The sequence below is a fragment of the Tachyglossus aculeatus genome, chromosome 4, assembly GCF_015852505.1.
Source record: "Tachyglossus aculeatus isolate mTacAcu1 chromosome 4, mTacAcu1.pri, whole genome shotgun sequence".
NCBI classification, from domain to species: domain Eukaryota; kingdom Metazoa; phylum Chordata; class Mammalia; order Monotremata; family Tachyglossidae; genus Tachyglossus; species Tachyglossus aculeatus.
Genome location: NC_052069.1, coordinates 2,704,217 through 2,723,221, shown reverse-complemented (window position 1 = coordinate 2,723,221; position 19,005 = coordinate 2,704,217). Strand labels below are relative to the sequence as shown.

The 19,005-nt window shown below is 49.3% G+C and overlaps 1 protein-coding gene across 1 annotated transcript in view; it reads right to left on the bottom strand.

Annotated features, from left to right (window-relative positions):
- Positions 1 to 10,870: 10,870 nt before the first annotated feature.
- HTT (huntingtin) overlaps positions 10,871 to 19,005 on the bottom strand; it is a 378,122-nt gene continuing 369,987 nt past the window's right edge. The window contains exon 67 of the mRNA XM_038744544.1: positions 10,871 to 12,528. Within this exon, the coding sequence (XP_038600472.1) occupies positions 12,315 to 12,528 (214 nt within the window). The 3' untranslated portion in view covers positions 10,871 to 12,314. The remainder of the gene's footprint in view (positions 12,529 to 19,005) is intronic.

The following is a 19,005-nucleotide window of genomic DNA, read 5'->3' as shown; positions in this document are numbered from 1 at the left end:
ATAGTAACTATTTCGCACTTACTATGTGCAAGGCACTGTACTAAACGCTGGGGAGGATACAGGCAAATTGGGTTGGACACAGTCCTTGTCCCACGTGGGGCTCACAATTCCAATCCCCATTTTACAGATGAGGTAACTGAGGCCCAGAGAGGTGACTTGCCCAAGGTCACACAGCAGATAAGCGGCAGAGCCAGGATTAGAACCCACAACCTCCGACTCCCAGCCCGTGCTCTTTCCACTAAGCCACGCTGCTTCTCCAACCCAGCCCTTAACTCAGTGCTTGGCACATAGCGACTAAATACCACAGTGATGATGATTATTGTTTGAAATCCATTCCCTTCCAGGGCTCATCCTCACTAAAATCCCTGTCCCCTCATACACTCCCACGCTCCCGAGGAAACCCCGGCACTCCTGACACTGCTCAGCGTCTAATACACTATTTCCTCATGTCTTCCTGGAAAATATAAAAGAAGGAGGAATGAGGAAGTAGTTAAATGAGTCACTGTTGTACCAAACCTACTTTAGATATTCAAGAACCATTTTCCTTGTACATATTTACTATCCTGTTTATTTTGTTAATGATGTGCATATAGCCATAATTCTATTTGTTCTGACGATTTTGACACCTGTCTACATTTATTCATTCAATCGTATTTATTGAGCGCTTACTGTGTGCAGAGCACTGTACTAAGCGCTTGGGAAGTACAAGTTGGCAACATATTTTAGACTGTGAGCCCACTGTTGGGTAGGGACTGTCTCTATGTGATGCCAATTTGTACTTCCCAAGCGCTTAGTACAGTGCTCTGCACATAGTAAGTGCTCAATAAATACAATTGATTGATTGATTGATTGATATAGAGACGGTCCCTACCCAACAGCGGGCTCACATCTACATGTTTTGTTTTGTTGTCTGTCTCCCCCTTCTAGACCGTGAGCCCATTGTTGGGTAGGGACCGTCTCTATATGTTGCTGACTTGTAGCTGTGTGACTTTGGGCAAGTCACTTAACTTCTCTGTGCCTCAGTTACCTCATCTGTAAAATGGGGATTGATTGTGAGCCCCCCCGTGGGGCAACCTGATCACGTTGTAACCTCCCCAGTGCTTAGAACAGTGCTTTGCACATAGTAAGCGCTTAATAAATGCCATTATTATTGTACTTCCCAAGCGCTTAGTACAGTGCTCTGCACAGAGTAAGCACTCAATAGATACGATTGAATGAATGAATGAATGAACTAGACTGTGAGCTCACTGTGGGCAGGGAATGTCGTTGTTTATTGTTGTATTACTCTATTTTATTTGTACATATTTATTCGATTTATTTTATTTTGTTAATATGTTTTGTTTTGTTCTCTGTCTCCCCCTTCTAGACTGTGAGCCCATTGTTGGGTAGGGACCGTCTCTATATGTTGCCAACTTGGACTTCCCAAGCGCTTAGTACAGTGCTCTGCACACAGTAAGCGCTCAATAAATACGATTGAATGAATGAATGAACTTACAGTGCTCTGCACACAGTAAATACTCAATAAATCCGATTGAATGAATGAATGACTGAAGTCCAGTTGCATTTTTCCTCTCAGAGAGATTTTTTTTTTTCCCGACAGGGATGTGGAACTGCTTATGGAAAAAAACAAATTCCATCTGGAAGACGAATCTTTATAGGTGTGCCAAAAACGCCAAGTTAACATTTTAGCCCTAATGATCTGCGCTTCCTAAAGGCCCTTGGGCCGACCCTTTGAAATGCCTCTGGGGAAAAACATCGCCTTCCAAGAGTCGGTTATGTTAGGAATTAGTGTTGAATTATGTCAAGGAAGGATAAGGTCAATGAAAACTAATTTGACGCTCTTAAATTGAATTAATGGGAAAAGCGTCCCCAGATTGTACTTCCTTTAGGAATCCCGGGTGCCGTTCATGGGACAGTCCAGCATTTCGGGCGGTTGGCGGGTTTGGTGATATCCAAGGGCAAAAGACTAAGCAATCTAGTTCCAATATTTTGTCCATTTTCCCAGTAATGGTTTCTCCTAAGTCTCCGGAGCTGCGGTTTTTGCGGAGCCGGGATAGCTAGAGTCTGTCGCCCAGGTTTGGGGGAGCGGGGAGGACGCGGGGCGCAGCCAAGTGACCTGTTTTGTACCTTCGGGGCTAGTATGAGAAGCAGCGTGGCTCAGTGGAAAGCGCCCGGGCTTTGGAGTCAGAGGTCATGGGTTCAAATCCCGGCTCCGCCACTTGTCAGCTGTGTGACTTTGGGCAAGTCACTTCTCTGGGCCTCAGTTACCTCATCTACAAAACGGGGATTAAGACTGTGAGCCCCTCGTGGGACAACCTGATCACCTTGTAACCTCCCCAGTGCTTAGAACAGGGCTTTGCGCATAGTAAGCGCTTAATAAATGCCATCATTATTATTAGTAGTAGTGGTATGGTGTAGTGGCTAGAGCCCAGGCCTGTCATTCATTCATTCAATTGTATTCATTCATTCAATCATTATTATTAGTAGTAGTATGGTCATTATTATTAGTAGTAGTATGGTGTAGTGGTTAGAACAGTGGTTTGCACATAGTAAGCACTTAATAAATGCCATTATATATATAGTGGCTAGAGCCCAGGCCTGTCATTCATTCATTCAATTGTATTCATTCATTCAATCGTATTTATTGAGCACTTACTGTGTGCAGAGCACTGTACTAAGCGCTTGGGAAGTACAAGCTGGCAACATATTGAGACGGTCCCTACCCAACAGCGGGCTCACAGGCTAGACGAGCGGGCTCACAGTCTAGAAGAAGAGTCAGAAAGTCATGGGTTCTAATCCCCTCCACTTGTCTGCTGTGTGGTCTCGGGCAAGTCACTTCACTTCCCTGGGCCTCAGTGACCTCACCTGCAAAATGGGGATTAAGACTGTGAGCCCCACGTGGGAGAGGAACTGTGTCTAACCTGGTTTGCTTGGATCCACCCTAGTGCTTGGTACAATGAGCGTTTAACAAATGCCACAATTATCATCATCATCATCATCAATCGTATTTATTGAGTGCTTACTACGTGCAGAGCACTGTACTAAGCGCTTGGGAAGTACAAATTGGCAACATATAGAGACAGTCCCTACCCAACAGTGGGCTCACAGTCTAAAAGGGGGAGACAGAGAACAAAACCAAACATACCAACAAAATAAAATAAATAGAATAGATATGTACAAATAAAATAAATAAATAGAGTAATAAATCTGTACAAACATACATACATATATACAGGTGCTGTGGGGAAGGGAAGGAGGTAAGATGGGGGGGATGGAGAGGGGGATGAGGGGGAGAGGAAGGAAGGGGCTCAGTCTGGGAAGGCCTCCTGGAGGAGGTGAGCTCTCAGCAGGGCCTTGAAGGGAGGAAGAGAGCGAGCTTGGCGGATGGGCAGAGGGACTGGGGGCATTCCGGGCCCGGGGGAGGACGTGGGCCGGGGGTCGATGGCGGGACAGGCGAGGGCGAGGTACGGTGAGGAGATCAGCGGTGGAGGAGCGGAGGTTATTAAGGTGAGAGAGAGCACACTTATGTGGATCCTAGGGACACAACCCCCTCTCAGGGGGTTTCCAGTTTCCAGAAACTGGAGAGTTTCCAGTCCTCTCCCAATCACAACTGTGGGAGGGAGAGTGAAGCCGAGCCCTGTCCAAGCCATTCCTAGCTTAGACAGTGGCTGGTGAGTGGAAGGCCATCTGCTACAAGTCAAAACTCAAGTCAAGTCCCTACTGAGAGCTCACCTCCTCCAGGAGGCCTTCCCAGACTGAGCCCCCTCCTTCCCCTCCTCTCCATCCGCCCCCCGCCTTACCTCCTTCCCTTCCCCACAGCACCTGTATATATGTATATATGTTTGTACATATTTATTACTCTATTTATTTTACTTGTACATATCTATTCTATTTATTTTATTTTGTTAGTATGTTTGGTTTTGTTCTCTGTCTCCCCCTTTTAGACTGTGAGCCCACAGTTGGGCAGGAACTGTCTCTATATGTTGCCAATTTGTACTTCCCAAGCGCTTAGTACAGTGCTCTGCACACAGTAAGCGCTCAATAAATATGATGATGATGATGATTTATTACTCTATTTTACTTGTACACTTTTATTCTATTTTATTTTGTTAATATGTTATGTTTTGTTGTCTGTCTCCCCCTTCTAGACTGTGAGCCCACTGTTGGGTAGGGACTGTCTCTAGATGTTGCCAACCTGGACTTCCCAAGCGCTTAGTACAGTGCTCTGCACACAGTAAGCACTCAATAAATACGATCGATTGAATGAATGAATGAATGAAAACTCACCTGTGCTGGGCAGCAGCAGCAGCAGGGGAGAGAGTCGAAGGCGGAGACTCAACTGTGCTCGGTGGCTAAGTGGAAAGAGCCCGGGCTTTGGGGTCGGAGGTTATGGGTTCAAATCCCGACTTCGCCACTTGTCAGCTGTGTGACTTTGGGCAAGTCACTTCACTTCTCTGGGCCTCAGTTCCCTCATCTGTAACATGGGGGTGAAGACTGTGAGCCCCACGTGGGACAACCTGATCACCTCGGAACCTCCCCAGTGCTTAGACCAGTGCTTTGCACATAGTAGGCGCTTCATAAATGCCATTATTATAAGGAAGCGATGCCAAACCACTTCTGCATTTTTCCCAAGAAAGCATTATGGAAACCACTACCGGAAGGATTGCAGACGGAGGTGGGGCGCTCCATGCTGTCGCTATGGATCGGAGACGGCTCGACGGCCTAAGACAAGGGACGCAACCCCCCTGTTCCTCCTCTTCTCCTGCGTCTCTGGCCCCCCGTGGGTTGCCGGCCAGTTGCGAGCACGGCAGAGTGTGAGCCCGCTGTTGGCTAGGGACCGCCAACTTGTACTTCCCAAGCGCTTAGTACAGTGCTCTGCATCATCATCATCATCATCGTCAATCGTATTTATTGAGCGCTTACTGTGTGCAGAGCACTGGACTAAGCGCTTGGGAAGTACAAATTCCAACAGACAGGTTGGAGAAGCAGCGTGGCTCAGTGGAAAGAGCCCGGGCTTTGGAGTCAGAGGTCATGGGTTCAAATCCCAGCTCCGCCAATTGTCAGCTGGGTGACTTTGGGCAAGTCACTTCACTTCTCTGGGCCTCAGTTACCTCATCTGTAAAATGGGGGTGAAGACTGTGAGCCCCCCGTGGGACAACCTGATCACCTTGTAACCTCCCCAGCGCTTAGAACAGTGCTTGGCACATAGTAAGCGCTGAATAAATGCCATTATCATCATCATTACAAATTGGCAACATATAGAGACAGTCCCTACCCAACAGTGGGCTCACAGTCTAAAAGGGGGAGACAAAACCAAACATACTCACAAAATAAAATAAATAGAATAGATATGTACAAGCAAAATAAATAAATAGAGTAATAAATATGTACAAACATATATACATATATACAGGTGCTGTGGGGAAGGGAAGGAGGTAAGATGGGGGGATGGAGAGGGAGAGGAGGGGGAGAGGAAGGAAGGGGCTCAGTCTGGGAAGGCCTCCTGGAGGAGGTGAATCTAGCTTTATTTCTATGACTTGACACCATATTTACTATTCTATTTATTTTGTTAATGATGTGCATCCAGCTTTACTTCTATTTATTCTGATGATTGACACCTGTCCACATGTTTTGTTTTGCTGTCTGTCTCCCGCTTCTAGACTGGGAGCCCGTTGTTGGGTAGGGACCGTCTGTACATGTTGCCAACTTGTACTTCCCAGGCGCTTCGTACAGTGCTCTGCACACAGTAAGCGCTCAATAAATACGATTGAATGAGTGAATGAAGTTTGGCGAGCTCTGGCCCCACTCGTCGTATGGAGTGGGCAGGGACCCTGACCACACCGGTGGATCTCGCCCGCCTCGCTGGCCGTGGGCCGTCGGAGAGGCACGAGAAACTGCGAGTAGAGCCAACGCTCCTTTCAAACTCTTAACTGTCAGATCCTTAATCAATCAATCAATCAATCAATCGTATTTATTGAGTGCTTACTGTGTGCAGAGCACTGTACTAAGCGCTTGGGAAGTCCAAGTTGGCAACATATAGAGATGGTCCCTACCCAATAGTGGGCTCACAGTCTAGGGAACGTATTCAATTGTATTTATTGAGTGCTTACTGTGTGCAGAGCACTGTACTAAGCACTTGGGAAGTACAAGAGAAGCAGCGTGGCTCAGCGGAAAGAGCCCGGGCTTTGGAGTCAGAGGTCATGGGTTCGAATCCCGGCTCCGCCACTTGTCAGCTGTGTGACTTTGGTCAAGCCACTTCACTTCTCTGGGCCTCAGTTACCTCATCTGTCAAATGGGGATTAAAGACGGTGAGCCCACCCGTGGGACAACCTGATCACCTTGTAACCTCTCCAGTGCTTAGAACAGTGCTTTGCACATAGTAAGTGCTTAATAAATACGATTGATGTAACCTCCCCAGCGCTTAGAACAGTGCTTTGCACATAGTAAGCGCTTAATAAATGCTATTATTATTATTATTATTACAAGTTCGCACATATAGAGACGGTCCCTACCCAACAACGGGCTCACAGTCTAGAAGGGGGAAGACAGTCTAGAAAGGCTGTCAGATTGTACTCCCCCATTCAATCGATCGTATCTATTGAGCGCTTCCCATGTGCAGAGTGCTGGACTAATCAATCAATCGTATTTATTGAGCGCTTACTGTGTGCAGAGCACTGTACTAAGCGCTTGGGAAGTACAAGTTGGCAACATATAGAGACAGTCCCTACCCAACAGTGGGCTCACAGTCTAAAAGACTAAGTGCTTGGGAGAGCACGATACAACAGAATTAGCCAACGCGTTCCCTTCCCGCAACGAACATGCAGTCTAGAGTTGAACCTACAAGTGTTTTATACAGTGCTCTGCACTCAGTAAATACTCAATAAATACCACCGATCGATTGATGGATTTCAAAACAGAAAAGACACGGATGAGGAGAGACGGAGTCTCCACTGGTGCTGTCTTGGGGCCCCTCTCCGTGCAGGGAAGACAACCTTTCCATCCCAACTCCCAAAGCCCCATGTCAGGAAGGATCCGGCCCTGACTGGATCCTCAAGCGCTTAGTACAGTGCTCTGCACACAGTAAGCGCTCAATAAATATGATTGATTGATTGATTGATTGACTGGGAAGTTTTCCGAAGCCGGCTGAGGTCCCCGCTCTGGGTTTGTCAAAAGCACAGCCGGCGCGGGTTGCAGGGTGGGAAACGTGGGGATTAATGTTAATAATGTATTTGTACTTGTCAATAATAATAATAATAATGGTGGTATTTGTTAAGTGCTTACTATGTGCCAAGCACCGTTCTAAGCGCTGGGGTAGATACAAGGTCATCAGGTTGTCCCACGTGGGGCTCACGGTCTTCATCCCCATTTTCCAGATGAGGTCACTGAGGCCCAGAGAAGTGGAGTGACTTGCCGAAGTCACAGAGCTTATAAGTGGCAGAGCCGCGATTAGAACCCACGACCTAGATTTGTGAGCCCACTGTTGGGTAGGGACCGTCTGTATATGTTCATTCATTCATTCAATCGTATTTGTTGAGCGCTTACTCTGTGCAGAGCACTGTACTAAGCACTAGGGAAGTACAAGTTTGCAACAGATAGAGACGGTCCCTACCAACCAGCAGGCTCACAGTCTAGAAGGGGGAGACAGAAAACAAAACAAAATATATAAACCAAATAAAATAAATAGAATAAATATGCACAAGTAAAATAAATTCATTCATTCATTCAATCGTATTTATTGAGTGCACACTGTGTGCAGAGCACTGTTGGGTAGGGACCGTCTCTATATGTTCACTCATTCATTCAATCGTATTTGTTGAGCGCTTACTCTGTGCAGAGCACTGTACTAAGCGCTTGGGAAGTACAAGTTGGCAACAGATAGAGACGGTCCCTACCCACCAGCAGGTTCACAGTCTAGAAGGATGAGACAGAGAACAAAACAAAACATATAAACCAAATAAAATAAATAGAATAAATATGTACAAGTAAAATAAATTCACTCAGTCACTCAATTGTATTTATTGAGTGCACACTGTGTGCAGAGCACTGTTGGGTAGGGACAGTCTCTATATGTTCATTCATTCATTCAATTGTATTTATTGAGTGCTTACTCTGTGCAGAGCACTGTACTAAGCGCTTGGGAAGTACAAGTTGGCAACAGATAGAGACGGTCCCTACCAACCAGCAGGCTCACAGTCTAGAAGGGGGAGACGGAGAACAAAACAAAACATATAAACCAAATAAAATAAATAGAATAAATATGCACAAGTAAAATAAATTCATTCATTCATTCAATCGTATTTATTGAGCGCACACTGTGTGCAGAGCACTGGACTAAGCGTTTGGGAAGTACAAGTTGGCAACATAGAGAGACAGTCCCTACCCACGTTGCCAACTTGTACTTCCCAAGCGCTTAGTCCAGTGCTCTGCACACAGTAAGTGCTCAATAAATATGATTGATTGATTGATTGACCTCTGACTCCGAAGACGGTGCTCTTTCCACTAAGCCACGCTGCTTCTCTAGCAGTCATTCAGTCAGCCGGACCTATTTATTGAGCGCTTACTGTGGGTGGAGCAGTGTAACAAGAGCTCGGGAGAGTACGATACAACAGTAAACAGATAAATCCCGGCTCCGCCACTTGTCAGCTGTGTGACTTTGGGCAAGTTGCTTAACTTCTCTGTGCCTCAGTTATCTCATCTGTAAAACGGGGATTAAGACTGTGAGCCCCTCGTGGGACAACCTGATCACCTTGTATCCTCCCCAGCGCTTAGAACAGTGCTTTGCATATAGTAAGCGCTTAACAAATGCCATTATTATTATTATTATTATAAATTCCCTGCCCACTACAAGTGAGCTGGGGGGTCCCTTGGGATGTTGGGATTCTCCTCCTCCCAAATGAAAGATGGCAAACACCGTTAGCCTGGGAGCCCAGGCCTGAGAGGCAGAAGGTCCTGGGTTCTAATCCCGGCTCCGCCGCTTGTCTGCTGTGTGCCTTGGGCAAGTCGCTTCACTTCTCCGGGCCTCGGTTACCTCATCTGTAAAATGGGGATTAAGACTGTGAGCCCCACGTGGGAGAGGGTCTGTGTCCAACTTGATCACCTTGTATCTACCCCAGTGCTTAAAACAGTGCTTGGCACATAGTAAGTGCTTGATTCTATTTGTTCTGACGATTTTGACACCTGTCTACATGTTTTGTTTTGTTGTCTGTCTCCCCCTTCATTCATTCATTCAATCGTATTTATTGAGCGCTTACTGTGTGCAGAGCACTGTACTAAGCGCTTGGGAAGTACAAGTTGGCAACATCTTCCTTCCTCTCCCCCTCGTCCCCCTCTCCATCCCCCCATCTTACCTCCTTCCCTTCCCCACAGCACCTGTATACATGTATATATGTTAGTACATATTTATTACTCTATTTATTTATTTATTTATTCTACTTGTACATATCTATTCTATTTATTTTATTTTGTTAGTATGTTTGGTTTTGTTCTCTGTCTCCCCCTTTTAGACTGTGAGCCCACTGTTGGGTAGGGACTATCTCTATATGTTGCCAATTTGTACTTCCCAAGGGCTTAGTACAGTGCTCTGCACATAGTAAGCGCTCAATAAATACGATTGATGATGATGATGATCTAGAGACGGTCCCTACCCAACAGCGGGCTCACAGTCTAAAAGGGGGAGACAGAGAACAAAACCAAACATATTAACAAAATAAAATAAATAGAATAAATATGTACAAATAAAATAGAGTAATAAATCCGTACAAACATATATACATATATACAGGTGCTGTGGGGAGGGGAAGGAGTAAGGTGGGGGGGATGGGGAGGGGGAGCCCCTTCTAGACTGTGAGCCCATTGTTGGGTAGGGACCGTCTCTGTTGCCGACTTGTACTTCCCAGGTGCTCAGTACAGTGCTCTGCACACAGTAAGCGCTCAATAAATACGATTGAATGAATGAATGAATGAAATACCATCATCATTATTATTATTATTATCTATCCCAATGCTTTGAACTGTGCTTGGCACATGGCAGTGCTTAAATACCATAATTATTATTATTATTTACCTCTGCGTTTATAATGTGAGCTCGTTGTGGGTGGGGAATGTGTTTAATGTTATATCGTACTCTCCCGAGTGTGTAGTACTTAGAGAAGCAGCGTGGCTCAGTGGAAAGAGCCCGGGCTTTGGAGTCAGAGGTCATGGGTTTGAATCCCGGCTCTGCCAATTGTCAGCTGTGTGACTTTGGGCAAGTCACTTCGCTTCTCCGGGCCTCAGTGACCTCATCTGTCAAATGGGGATGAAGACTGTGAGCCCCACGTGGGACAACCTGATCGCCTTGTAACCTCCCCAGCATTTAGAACAGTGTACATAATAAGCGCTTAATAAATGCCATTATATATGTGTGTGTGTGTGTGTGTGTGTGTGTGTGTGTGTGTGTGTGTGTGTGTGTGTGTGTGTATAGAGAGTACAGTGCTTTGCACACAGCAAGCGCACAAATACAATTAATAAAAATAATAATAATGACGGCAGAATTTGGCACATCGTAAGTGTTTAGCAGATACCATCATTATTATTATTATCTACCCTAGTGCTTAGAACAGTGCTTGGCACATAGTAAGCGCTTAACAAATACCATAATAACAATAATCATAACCTTCCCTTCTCCGGGATGGTTTCCAATCGTAACCTTCACTTTTCCGGGATGGCTTCCCCCAACAGACCCGGCTTCGGACTGGCTGACCGGAGCCGGCCCCGGCTGGTCAGCGGCATCCCTGGGGACCGCGTTGTAGCCAACTGACCGTCTGCGGCAATCACGAGGGTTTCAAAACGCCGCCCGGCTCGGGGGCCGGGGAAAGAAGAGCGATCCAAGTGAGACGGTGCAGAAAGGACTTCCTTTAATTGGGCGGCGCGGCCGGACACCACGAGAATCTCGGAAATACCGGGTCCGGGTACGGTTCGGGACGGGGTGAGTCGTTACCAACAATTACTTCCGTTCGCACCATCCTGAACCACTGCGCTGAAGGTTCGGCTCCGGGGGGCGGGGGACAGGGGGACGGTGGAATACACAAAATAGACATTTTAGGAAGTGTGACCCTTGGATGAGCGAATCACTTTATACCGAGGGGGTGGGAGGGGAGGCATCCGGAACCCGAGCCAAGAAGGGCCAACAAGGGGGAGAAAGTGAAAGGGGGATTAAAGGAAGGCCTGGGTGCCATTTTGGAGCTTGGTGGGGCCAAGGGGCGAAGGAACCGCCAGATCCCCCGGCCTCTACATCTTTCCACACGTCGAACAGGGGTCTTGTGCCCACCGGCTGCTTCCTGCCCCTATATCCAACGCGCTGCTCACCCCTTCCCATTTCCAAGTCCTGCCCAAGGCCTCAAGAGCCCTTGCTTTCCCCTCTCACCCCCGAAACCCTTCCAAGCAAAACGTAGGGGAAATGGCTCCGGAGAACTCCCGACCACCGGTACCTGAAGACAAACGAATTGCGCCCTATTCGGGCTCTTCACGGGGCGGACGCACAAAACGGGGTGGGAGGGAGAGCCCAGAAATGCCACCCGGACACTGGCGCGGGCTGAGAACCTAATGAACGACTGGAGGGGGCCGGGGGAGCCCAAAGGGAAAACGGAGACGGGGCGAGGAACGGCAAGGCATTCGGTCAGTGGCTTCGGTCGTCGGAGGAGACGAACGGTGTCATGCAGCAGTGGGTTTTACAATTTTACATACTTTACATGATATAGAAATCTTTTTTAAGTTAAAATTAATCTCTTTACTCGTATACTCGAATCTGAAATCCTGAGAACCACCAAGGAAAACGAAGCGCGGAGCGGCCAAGGGGGTCACCGGGTTTCCCCCCCCCCACCTCCACGGCCACTGGCGCCGTCAAGCCCATCCCGCGCAACACCGCCGGACGGTGAGGGGCCCGAGAGACGGGAAGTACATGCTGGGAGTGTTAATCATGAAGACTGGAATTTCTTTTCCTTTTCCACTTGGGAGGGGACCAGGGAGAGGTCTGGGGATAGAGATCTGTGGCGTGGAAGGCAAAGGATCAACGTTGGTCCCCGCGGATAGCGCCTTCCCTAAGGGCCTCGTTCCCCGTCCCGGATGCCGTGCTAAAAGGGGAAGGGGGAGGGGGACGAGGGGACATTTCCCCGCCGCCCGCGGCCCACACCCCCGTGGGAAACATTATTTCTGTCATCCTCAGGAGAGAGGCAGCAAAGGGCTCGGATTCTCCCGGGGGAAGCAACCACCGGCCCGCCCGGGTGAGAGGGCGGCCCCCTCGGCCCCCCGGTCGTCTCCCCTCGCCCGGCTGGCCGCCCTCAGCACGTGGCGACCTCGTGGACGTTCTGCAGGCAGGTTAACAGGCGGTGGTAAGGGCTGCCCGGGGACGCCACCACCTCAAACACCGACTGGAAGGCCCTGCGGTCCAGCTCCTCGTCTATCTGGTGCCGGTAAAAGTCCACGGCCACCAGGCAGAAAAGGTTAACGTCCACTGGGTCCGATTTTCCCATCCTGCTGATGACGTGCGGGAGGCTGGCGAGGGAGTTAAGGGCAAAGAGGAGGACCTCCGCGGCTCTGCAGCTGACCGTCGCCCTCCCTTCGGAGACCCACGCCGGGCCTCCGACCGACCCCAAGCCGACCCCCGCGGGCTTCCCGTCTGCCGCCCTCCCTCCCCCGGAGAGGAGGAAGGCGGGCGACGACTCGGATGGTTTCGGAAAGCCACACGCGGCCCCCGCGAGGCCCAGCGGCTGGCCAAGGAGGAGGAAGAGGAGAACCACGACCACCCCCACACCCTCTGGCCCCAGCCCCGGGTCCTGTGGCGATACTAGCTGGCAAGGCCGCCCACCCCGGCAAGACTCACCCGGCCCTGGCTGCCCTGCCCGGCCCGCCCGTCCACCGCCGCTTTTCCTCTGGCCGGCCCGGCCGCGCCGGGGGTCTGGGTGATGTCCCCCCCGTCGGCGCCGGGAGCAGCCGGGCTCCTCTCTGGCCGGCGTGGTTCGCCTGGCGGGGCCCGTCGCCAAAGAACGCCTTGAGCTCTGAGGGTGGGAGACGGAGGGGACGCTCCTCTCTTAAGGGCTGGAGCCAAGGCAGGGCCGACATAAAGGAATAATGAAAAGCAGCCTTAATTGAAAAAACGAACGGCCCCGAACGCCCCGACCGCCTGCGGGGGCCGCAGCCTCAGCGCTTCTCCCCACGGTCCCCCTTCGCCTGGGCAAAACCGCAGACACTCCCCTCCTGCTCCTCCCGCCACCACCGTCGCGCCCGCCCGGGCACCGAGGACGGGGGGCCTGGCCCGCCGGGGCTCCCGTCGGGCAACCGGGTCTCGGGAGCGAGCCGGACAGGGCCGGGGGGAAGGCTTTCTCCGATCCAAAAGCACCAGACCAAATTGGGGCCAGTGGCGGGGCCGAGAGAAGAAGCAGCGTGGCTCCGTGGAAAGAGCCCGGGCTTCATGTCTGCTGTGTGACCTTGGGAAAGTCACTTCACTTCTCTGGGCCTCAGTTCCCTCATCTGTCAAATGGGGATGAAGACTGCGAGCCCCCACATGGGACAACATGATTGCCCTATATCCCCCCCACAGCGCTTAGAACAGTGCTTTGCACCTAGTAAGCACTTAATAAATGCCATTATTATTATTATTATTATTAGAAGGAAGGGGACAGCCTTGGGAGTGCTAGTCATGGCTCAGTGGCAACAGCCCAGGCTTGGGAGTCAAAGGTTGTGGGTTCTAATCCTGCCCCTGCCACTTAGCCGTGTGACTTTGGACAAGTCACTTCACTTATCCGGGCCTCAGTGACCTCATCTGGAAAATGGGGATGAAGACTATGAGCCACCCGTGGGACAACCCGATTACTTTTCTAGACTGTTGTGTAGGGACCGTCTCTATATGTTGCCAACTTGTACTTCCCAAGTGCTTAGTACAGTGCTCTGCACACAGTAAGCACTCAATAAATACGACTGAATGAATGAATTACCTTGTATCTCCCCCAGTCCTTAGAACAGTGTGCGACCCACGGTAAGTGCTTAAACAAATACCATCATTAAGAGAAGCACGGTGGCTCAGTGGAAAGAGCACTGGCTTGGGAGTCAGAGGTCATGGGTTCTAATCCCAACTCCGCCACATGTCTGCTGTGTGACCGTGGGCAAGTCACTTAACTTCTCTGAGCCTCAGTTACCTCATCTATAAAATGGGGATTAAGACTGTGAACCCCACGTGGGACAACCCGATCACCTTATATCCCCCCAGCACTTAGAACAGTGCTTCGCACATAGTAAGCACTTAACAAATGCCATCATTATTACTATTATTCTCTGTGTCTCAGTGACCCCATCTGTAAAATGAGGATTAGGACTGTGAGCCCCACGTGGGACAACCTGATTAAATTGTTTCTACCCCAGTGCTTAGAATAGTGCTTGGCACAGAATAAGCGTTTAACAAATACCATACTTATTATTATTATTAGTGGACCAGGAACATTTATATTGTTCTATTGTTCTATTTCTATTGTTCTCCCGAGCAGTTAGCACAGTGCTCTCTATACATGGTAAGCGCCCAACAAATACCACTGACTGAGCAGTACCAGCTTGGCTGCCGGCCTGCTGTAGGGCATCGGATAATAATAATGATAGCATCTATTACGTGCTTACTATGTGCAAAGCACTGCTCTAAGCGCTGGAGAGCTTCCAAGGTGATCAGGCTGTCCCACAGTCTTAATCCCTGTTTTACAGATGAGGTAACTGAAGCCCAGAGAAGTGAAGTGACTTGCCCAAAGTCACACAGCTGACAGTTGGCGGAGGCGGGATTTGAACCCGTGACCTCTGACTCCAAAGCCCGGGCTCTTTCCGCTGAGCCACGCTGCTTAGTCTTCTCCGAGGCAGAGCAGGGGTTAGACGTCCAACCTCCTGCTCCCTGCACCCTTCAGGTGCTGGGGTCCGGGGCATGGCCAATGACCGCCCCACCCCTCCTGGTTTCCACGTCATCATCATCAATCGTATTTATTGAGCGCTTACTGTGAGCAGAGCACTGTACTAAACGCTTGGAAAGTACAAATTGGCATCATATAGAGACAGTCCCTACCCAACAGTGGGCTCACAGTCTAAAAGAGTGGGCTCGCCCAAGGCGGGTCCTTCCCTCTCACCCCCAAACCCCCTCCAAGCACGAGGCAGCGGGTCACTCTTTTAACCCCTCTGCGTCCTCAACTGAAGCAGTGTGGCTCAGTGGAAACAGCCCGGGCTTGGGAGTCAGAGGTCATGGGTTCGAATCCTGGCTCCGCCACATGTCTGCTGTGCGACCATGGGCAAGTCACTTAATAATAATGGCATTTATTAAGCGCTTACCATGTGCCAAGCACTGTTCTAAGCGCTGGGGAGGTTACAAGGTGATCAGGTTGGCCCACGGGGGGCTCACAGCCTTCATCCCCATTTTACGGATTCATTCGTTCAATCAATCGTATTTATTGAGCGCTTGCTGTGTGCAGAGCACTGTACTAAGCACTTGGGAAGTTCAATTGCATTTATTGAGCGCTTCTTACTGTGTGCAGAGCACTGTATTAAGCGCTTGGGAAGTACAAGCTGGCAACATATAGAGACGGTCCCTACCCAACAGTGGGCAGATGAGGTAACGGGCACAGAGAAGTGAAGTGACTTGCCCAAAGTCACACAGCTGATCATTGGCAGAGCCGGGATTTGAACCCCTGACCTCTGACTCCAAAGCCCGGGCTCTTTCCACTGAGCCACGCTGCTTCTCTAACTTCTGCTTCACTTAACTTCTCTGAGCCTCAGTTACCTCATCTGTAAAATGGGGATTGACTGTGAGCCCCACGTGGGACAACCTGATCACCCTGTATCCCCCCCAGCGCTTAGAACAGTGCTTGGCACATAGTAAGCACTTAACAAATGCCATTATTATTATTATTATTATTATTATTAAAACAGGGATGAGAGACTCGCTCTGCCTTCCTCACAGCCTGGGAGCCCAGCAGGCAGTATCTATCACAGTGCTTGGCGCATCAAGAAGTAGTGTGGCCTAATGGCCATACTTGTACATATTTATTCTATTTATTTTATTGTTAATATGTTTTGTTTTGTTCTCGGTCTCCCCCTTCTAGACTGTGAGCCCACTGTTGGGAAGGGACCGTCTCTAGATGTTGCCAAATTGTACTTCCCAAGCGCTTAGTACAGTGCTCTGCACACAGTAAGCGCTCAATAAATACGACTGAATGAATGAATGAATGAATAATGGCTAGAGCCTGGGCCTCGGAGTCAGAAGGACCTGGGCTAGTCTCGGCGGAGGCTTGTTGGCTGTGTGACTTTGGGCAATCAATCAATCAATCAATCATATTTATTGAGCGCTTACTGTGTGCAGAGCACTGCACTAAGCGCTTGGGAAGTACAAGTTGGCAACATATAGAGACAGTCCCTACCCAACAGTGGGCTCAAGTCACTTCACTTCTGGAGAAGCAGCGTGGCTCAGTGGAAAGAGCCTGGGCTTGGTCATGGGTTCAAATCCCGGCTCTGCCAGCTGTCAGCTGTGTCACTCTGGGCAAGTCACTTTACTTCTCTGTGCCTCAGTTCCCTCATCTGTATAATGGGGATTAAGACTGTGAGCCCCACGTGGGACAACCTGATTACCTTGAATGCCCCCCAGAGCTTACAACAGTGCTTGGCACATAGTAAGCGCTTAAGAAATGCCATCATTATTATTATTATTATTACTGTCTGCTATGTGACCTTGGGCAAAGTCGCTTCAGTTCTCTGTGCCTCAGTTACCTCGTCTGTAAAATGGAGATTGAGACTGGGAGTCCCATGTGGGACAACCTGATTAGCTTGTATCTGCCCCAGCGCTTAGAACAGTGCCTGGCACATAGTAAGCACTTAACAAATGCCATAGTTATCATTACTACTGTAGCATGAAGCGGGAATAAGGCATGGGCTGGTGGCTGGTTTCTAGAGCTCTTGGGGGGTTTGAGGTACCGAGTCTCCGAAAGGAGCGTGGCTCAGTGGAAAGAGCCCAGGCTTTGGAGTCAGAGGTCATGGGTTCAAATCCCGGCTCCACAACTTGTCAGCAGCGTGACCTTGGGCAAGCCACTTAAGTTCTCTGGGCCTCAGTTCCCTCATCTGTAAAATGGGGATTAAGACTGTGAGCCCACATGTGGGACAACCTGATCACCTTGTAACCTCCCCAGTGCTTAGAACAGTGCTTTGTACATAGTGAGCGTTTAATAAATGCTATCATTATTGTTATTAAGAAGCAGTGTGGCTCAGGGGAAAGAGCCCGGGCTTTGGAGTCAGAGGTCAGGGGTTCAAATCCCAGCTCCACCAACTGTCAGCTGTGTGACTTTGGGCAAGTCACTTGACTTCTCTGGGCCTCAGTTACCTCATCTGTAAAATGGGGATTAAGACTGTGAGCCCCCTGTGGGACAACCTGATCACCTTGTAACCTCCCCGGTGCTTAGAACAGTGCTTTGTACATAGTAAGCGTTTAATAAATGCTATCATTATTATTATTAAGAAGCAGCGTGGCTCAGGGGAAAGAGCCCAGGCTTTGGAGTCAGAGGTCAGGGGTTCAAATCCCGGCCCCCCCAGTTGTCAGTTGTATGACTTTGGGCAAGTCACTTAACTTCTCTGTGCCTCAGTTCCCTCATCTGTAAAATGGGGATGAAGACTGTGAGCCCCCCATGGGACAACCTGATCACCTTGTAAACTCCCCAGCCCTTAGAACAGTGCTCTGCACATAGTAAGCGCTTAATAAATGCCATTATAATCATCATCAAGTCACTTGACTTCTCTGGGCCTCAGTTCCCTCATCTGTAAAATGGGGATGAAGACTGTGAGCCCCCGGTGGGACAGTCTGATCACCTTGTAATCTCCCCAGTGCTTAGAACAGTGCTCTGCACATAATAAGTGCTTAATAAATGCCATCATCATCATCAAGTCACTTGACTTCTCTGGGCCTCAGTTCCCTCATCTGTAAAATGGGGATGAAGACTGTGAGCCCCCCGTGGGACAACCTGATCACCTTGTAACCTCCACAGCCCTTAGAACAGTGCTCTGCACATAGTAAGCGCTTAATAAATGCCATTATCATCATCATCAAGTCACTTGACTTCTCTGGGCCTCAGTTCCCTCATCTGTAAAATGGGGATGAAGACTGTGAGCCCCCCATGGGACAACCTGATCACCTTGTAACCTCCCCAGCGCTTAGAACAGTGCTCTGCACATAGTAAGCACTTAATAAATGCCATCATCATTATCAAGTCACTTGACTTCTCTGGGCCTCAGTTCCCTCATCTGTAAAATGGGGATGAAGACTGTGAGCCCCCGGTGGGAGAGTCTGATCACCTTGTAATCTCCCCAGCGCTTAGAACAGTGCTCTGCACATAGTAAGTGCTTAATAAATGCCATTATCATCATCATCATCATCAAGTCACTTACTTGACTTCTCTGGGCCTCAGTTCCCTCATCTGTAAAATGGGGATTAACACTGTGAGCCCCCGGTGGGATAATCTGATCACCTGGTAACCTCCCCAGCACTTAGAACAGTGCTCTGCACATAGTAAGTGCTTAATAAATGCCATCACCATTATTAATGGTGATGCCATCACCATCATCATCATCAAGTCATTTGACTTCTCTGGGCCTCAGTTCCCTCATCTGTAAAATGGGGATGAAGACTGTGAGCCCCCAGTGGGACAATCTGATCACCTGGTAACCTCCCCCGCGCTTAGAACAGTGCTCTGCACATAGTAAGCGCTTAATCAATGCCATCATCATCATCAAGTCACTTGACTTCTCTGGGCCTCGGTTACCTTATTTGTAAAATGGGGATTAAGACTGTGAGCCCCCGGTGGAACAATCTGATCACCTGGTAACCTCCCTAGCGCTTAGAACAGTGCTCTGCACATAGTAAGTGCTTAATAAATGCCATTATTATTATTATTATTATTATTATTATCTGATCTTCCCCTGCCTGGGGGGGGTGGCTACCAGATGTCGGGGGGCCTCGGGGCGGAT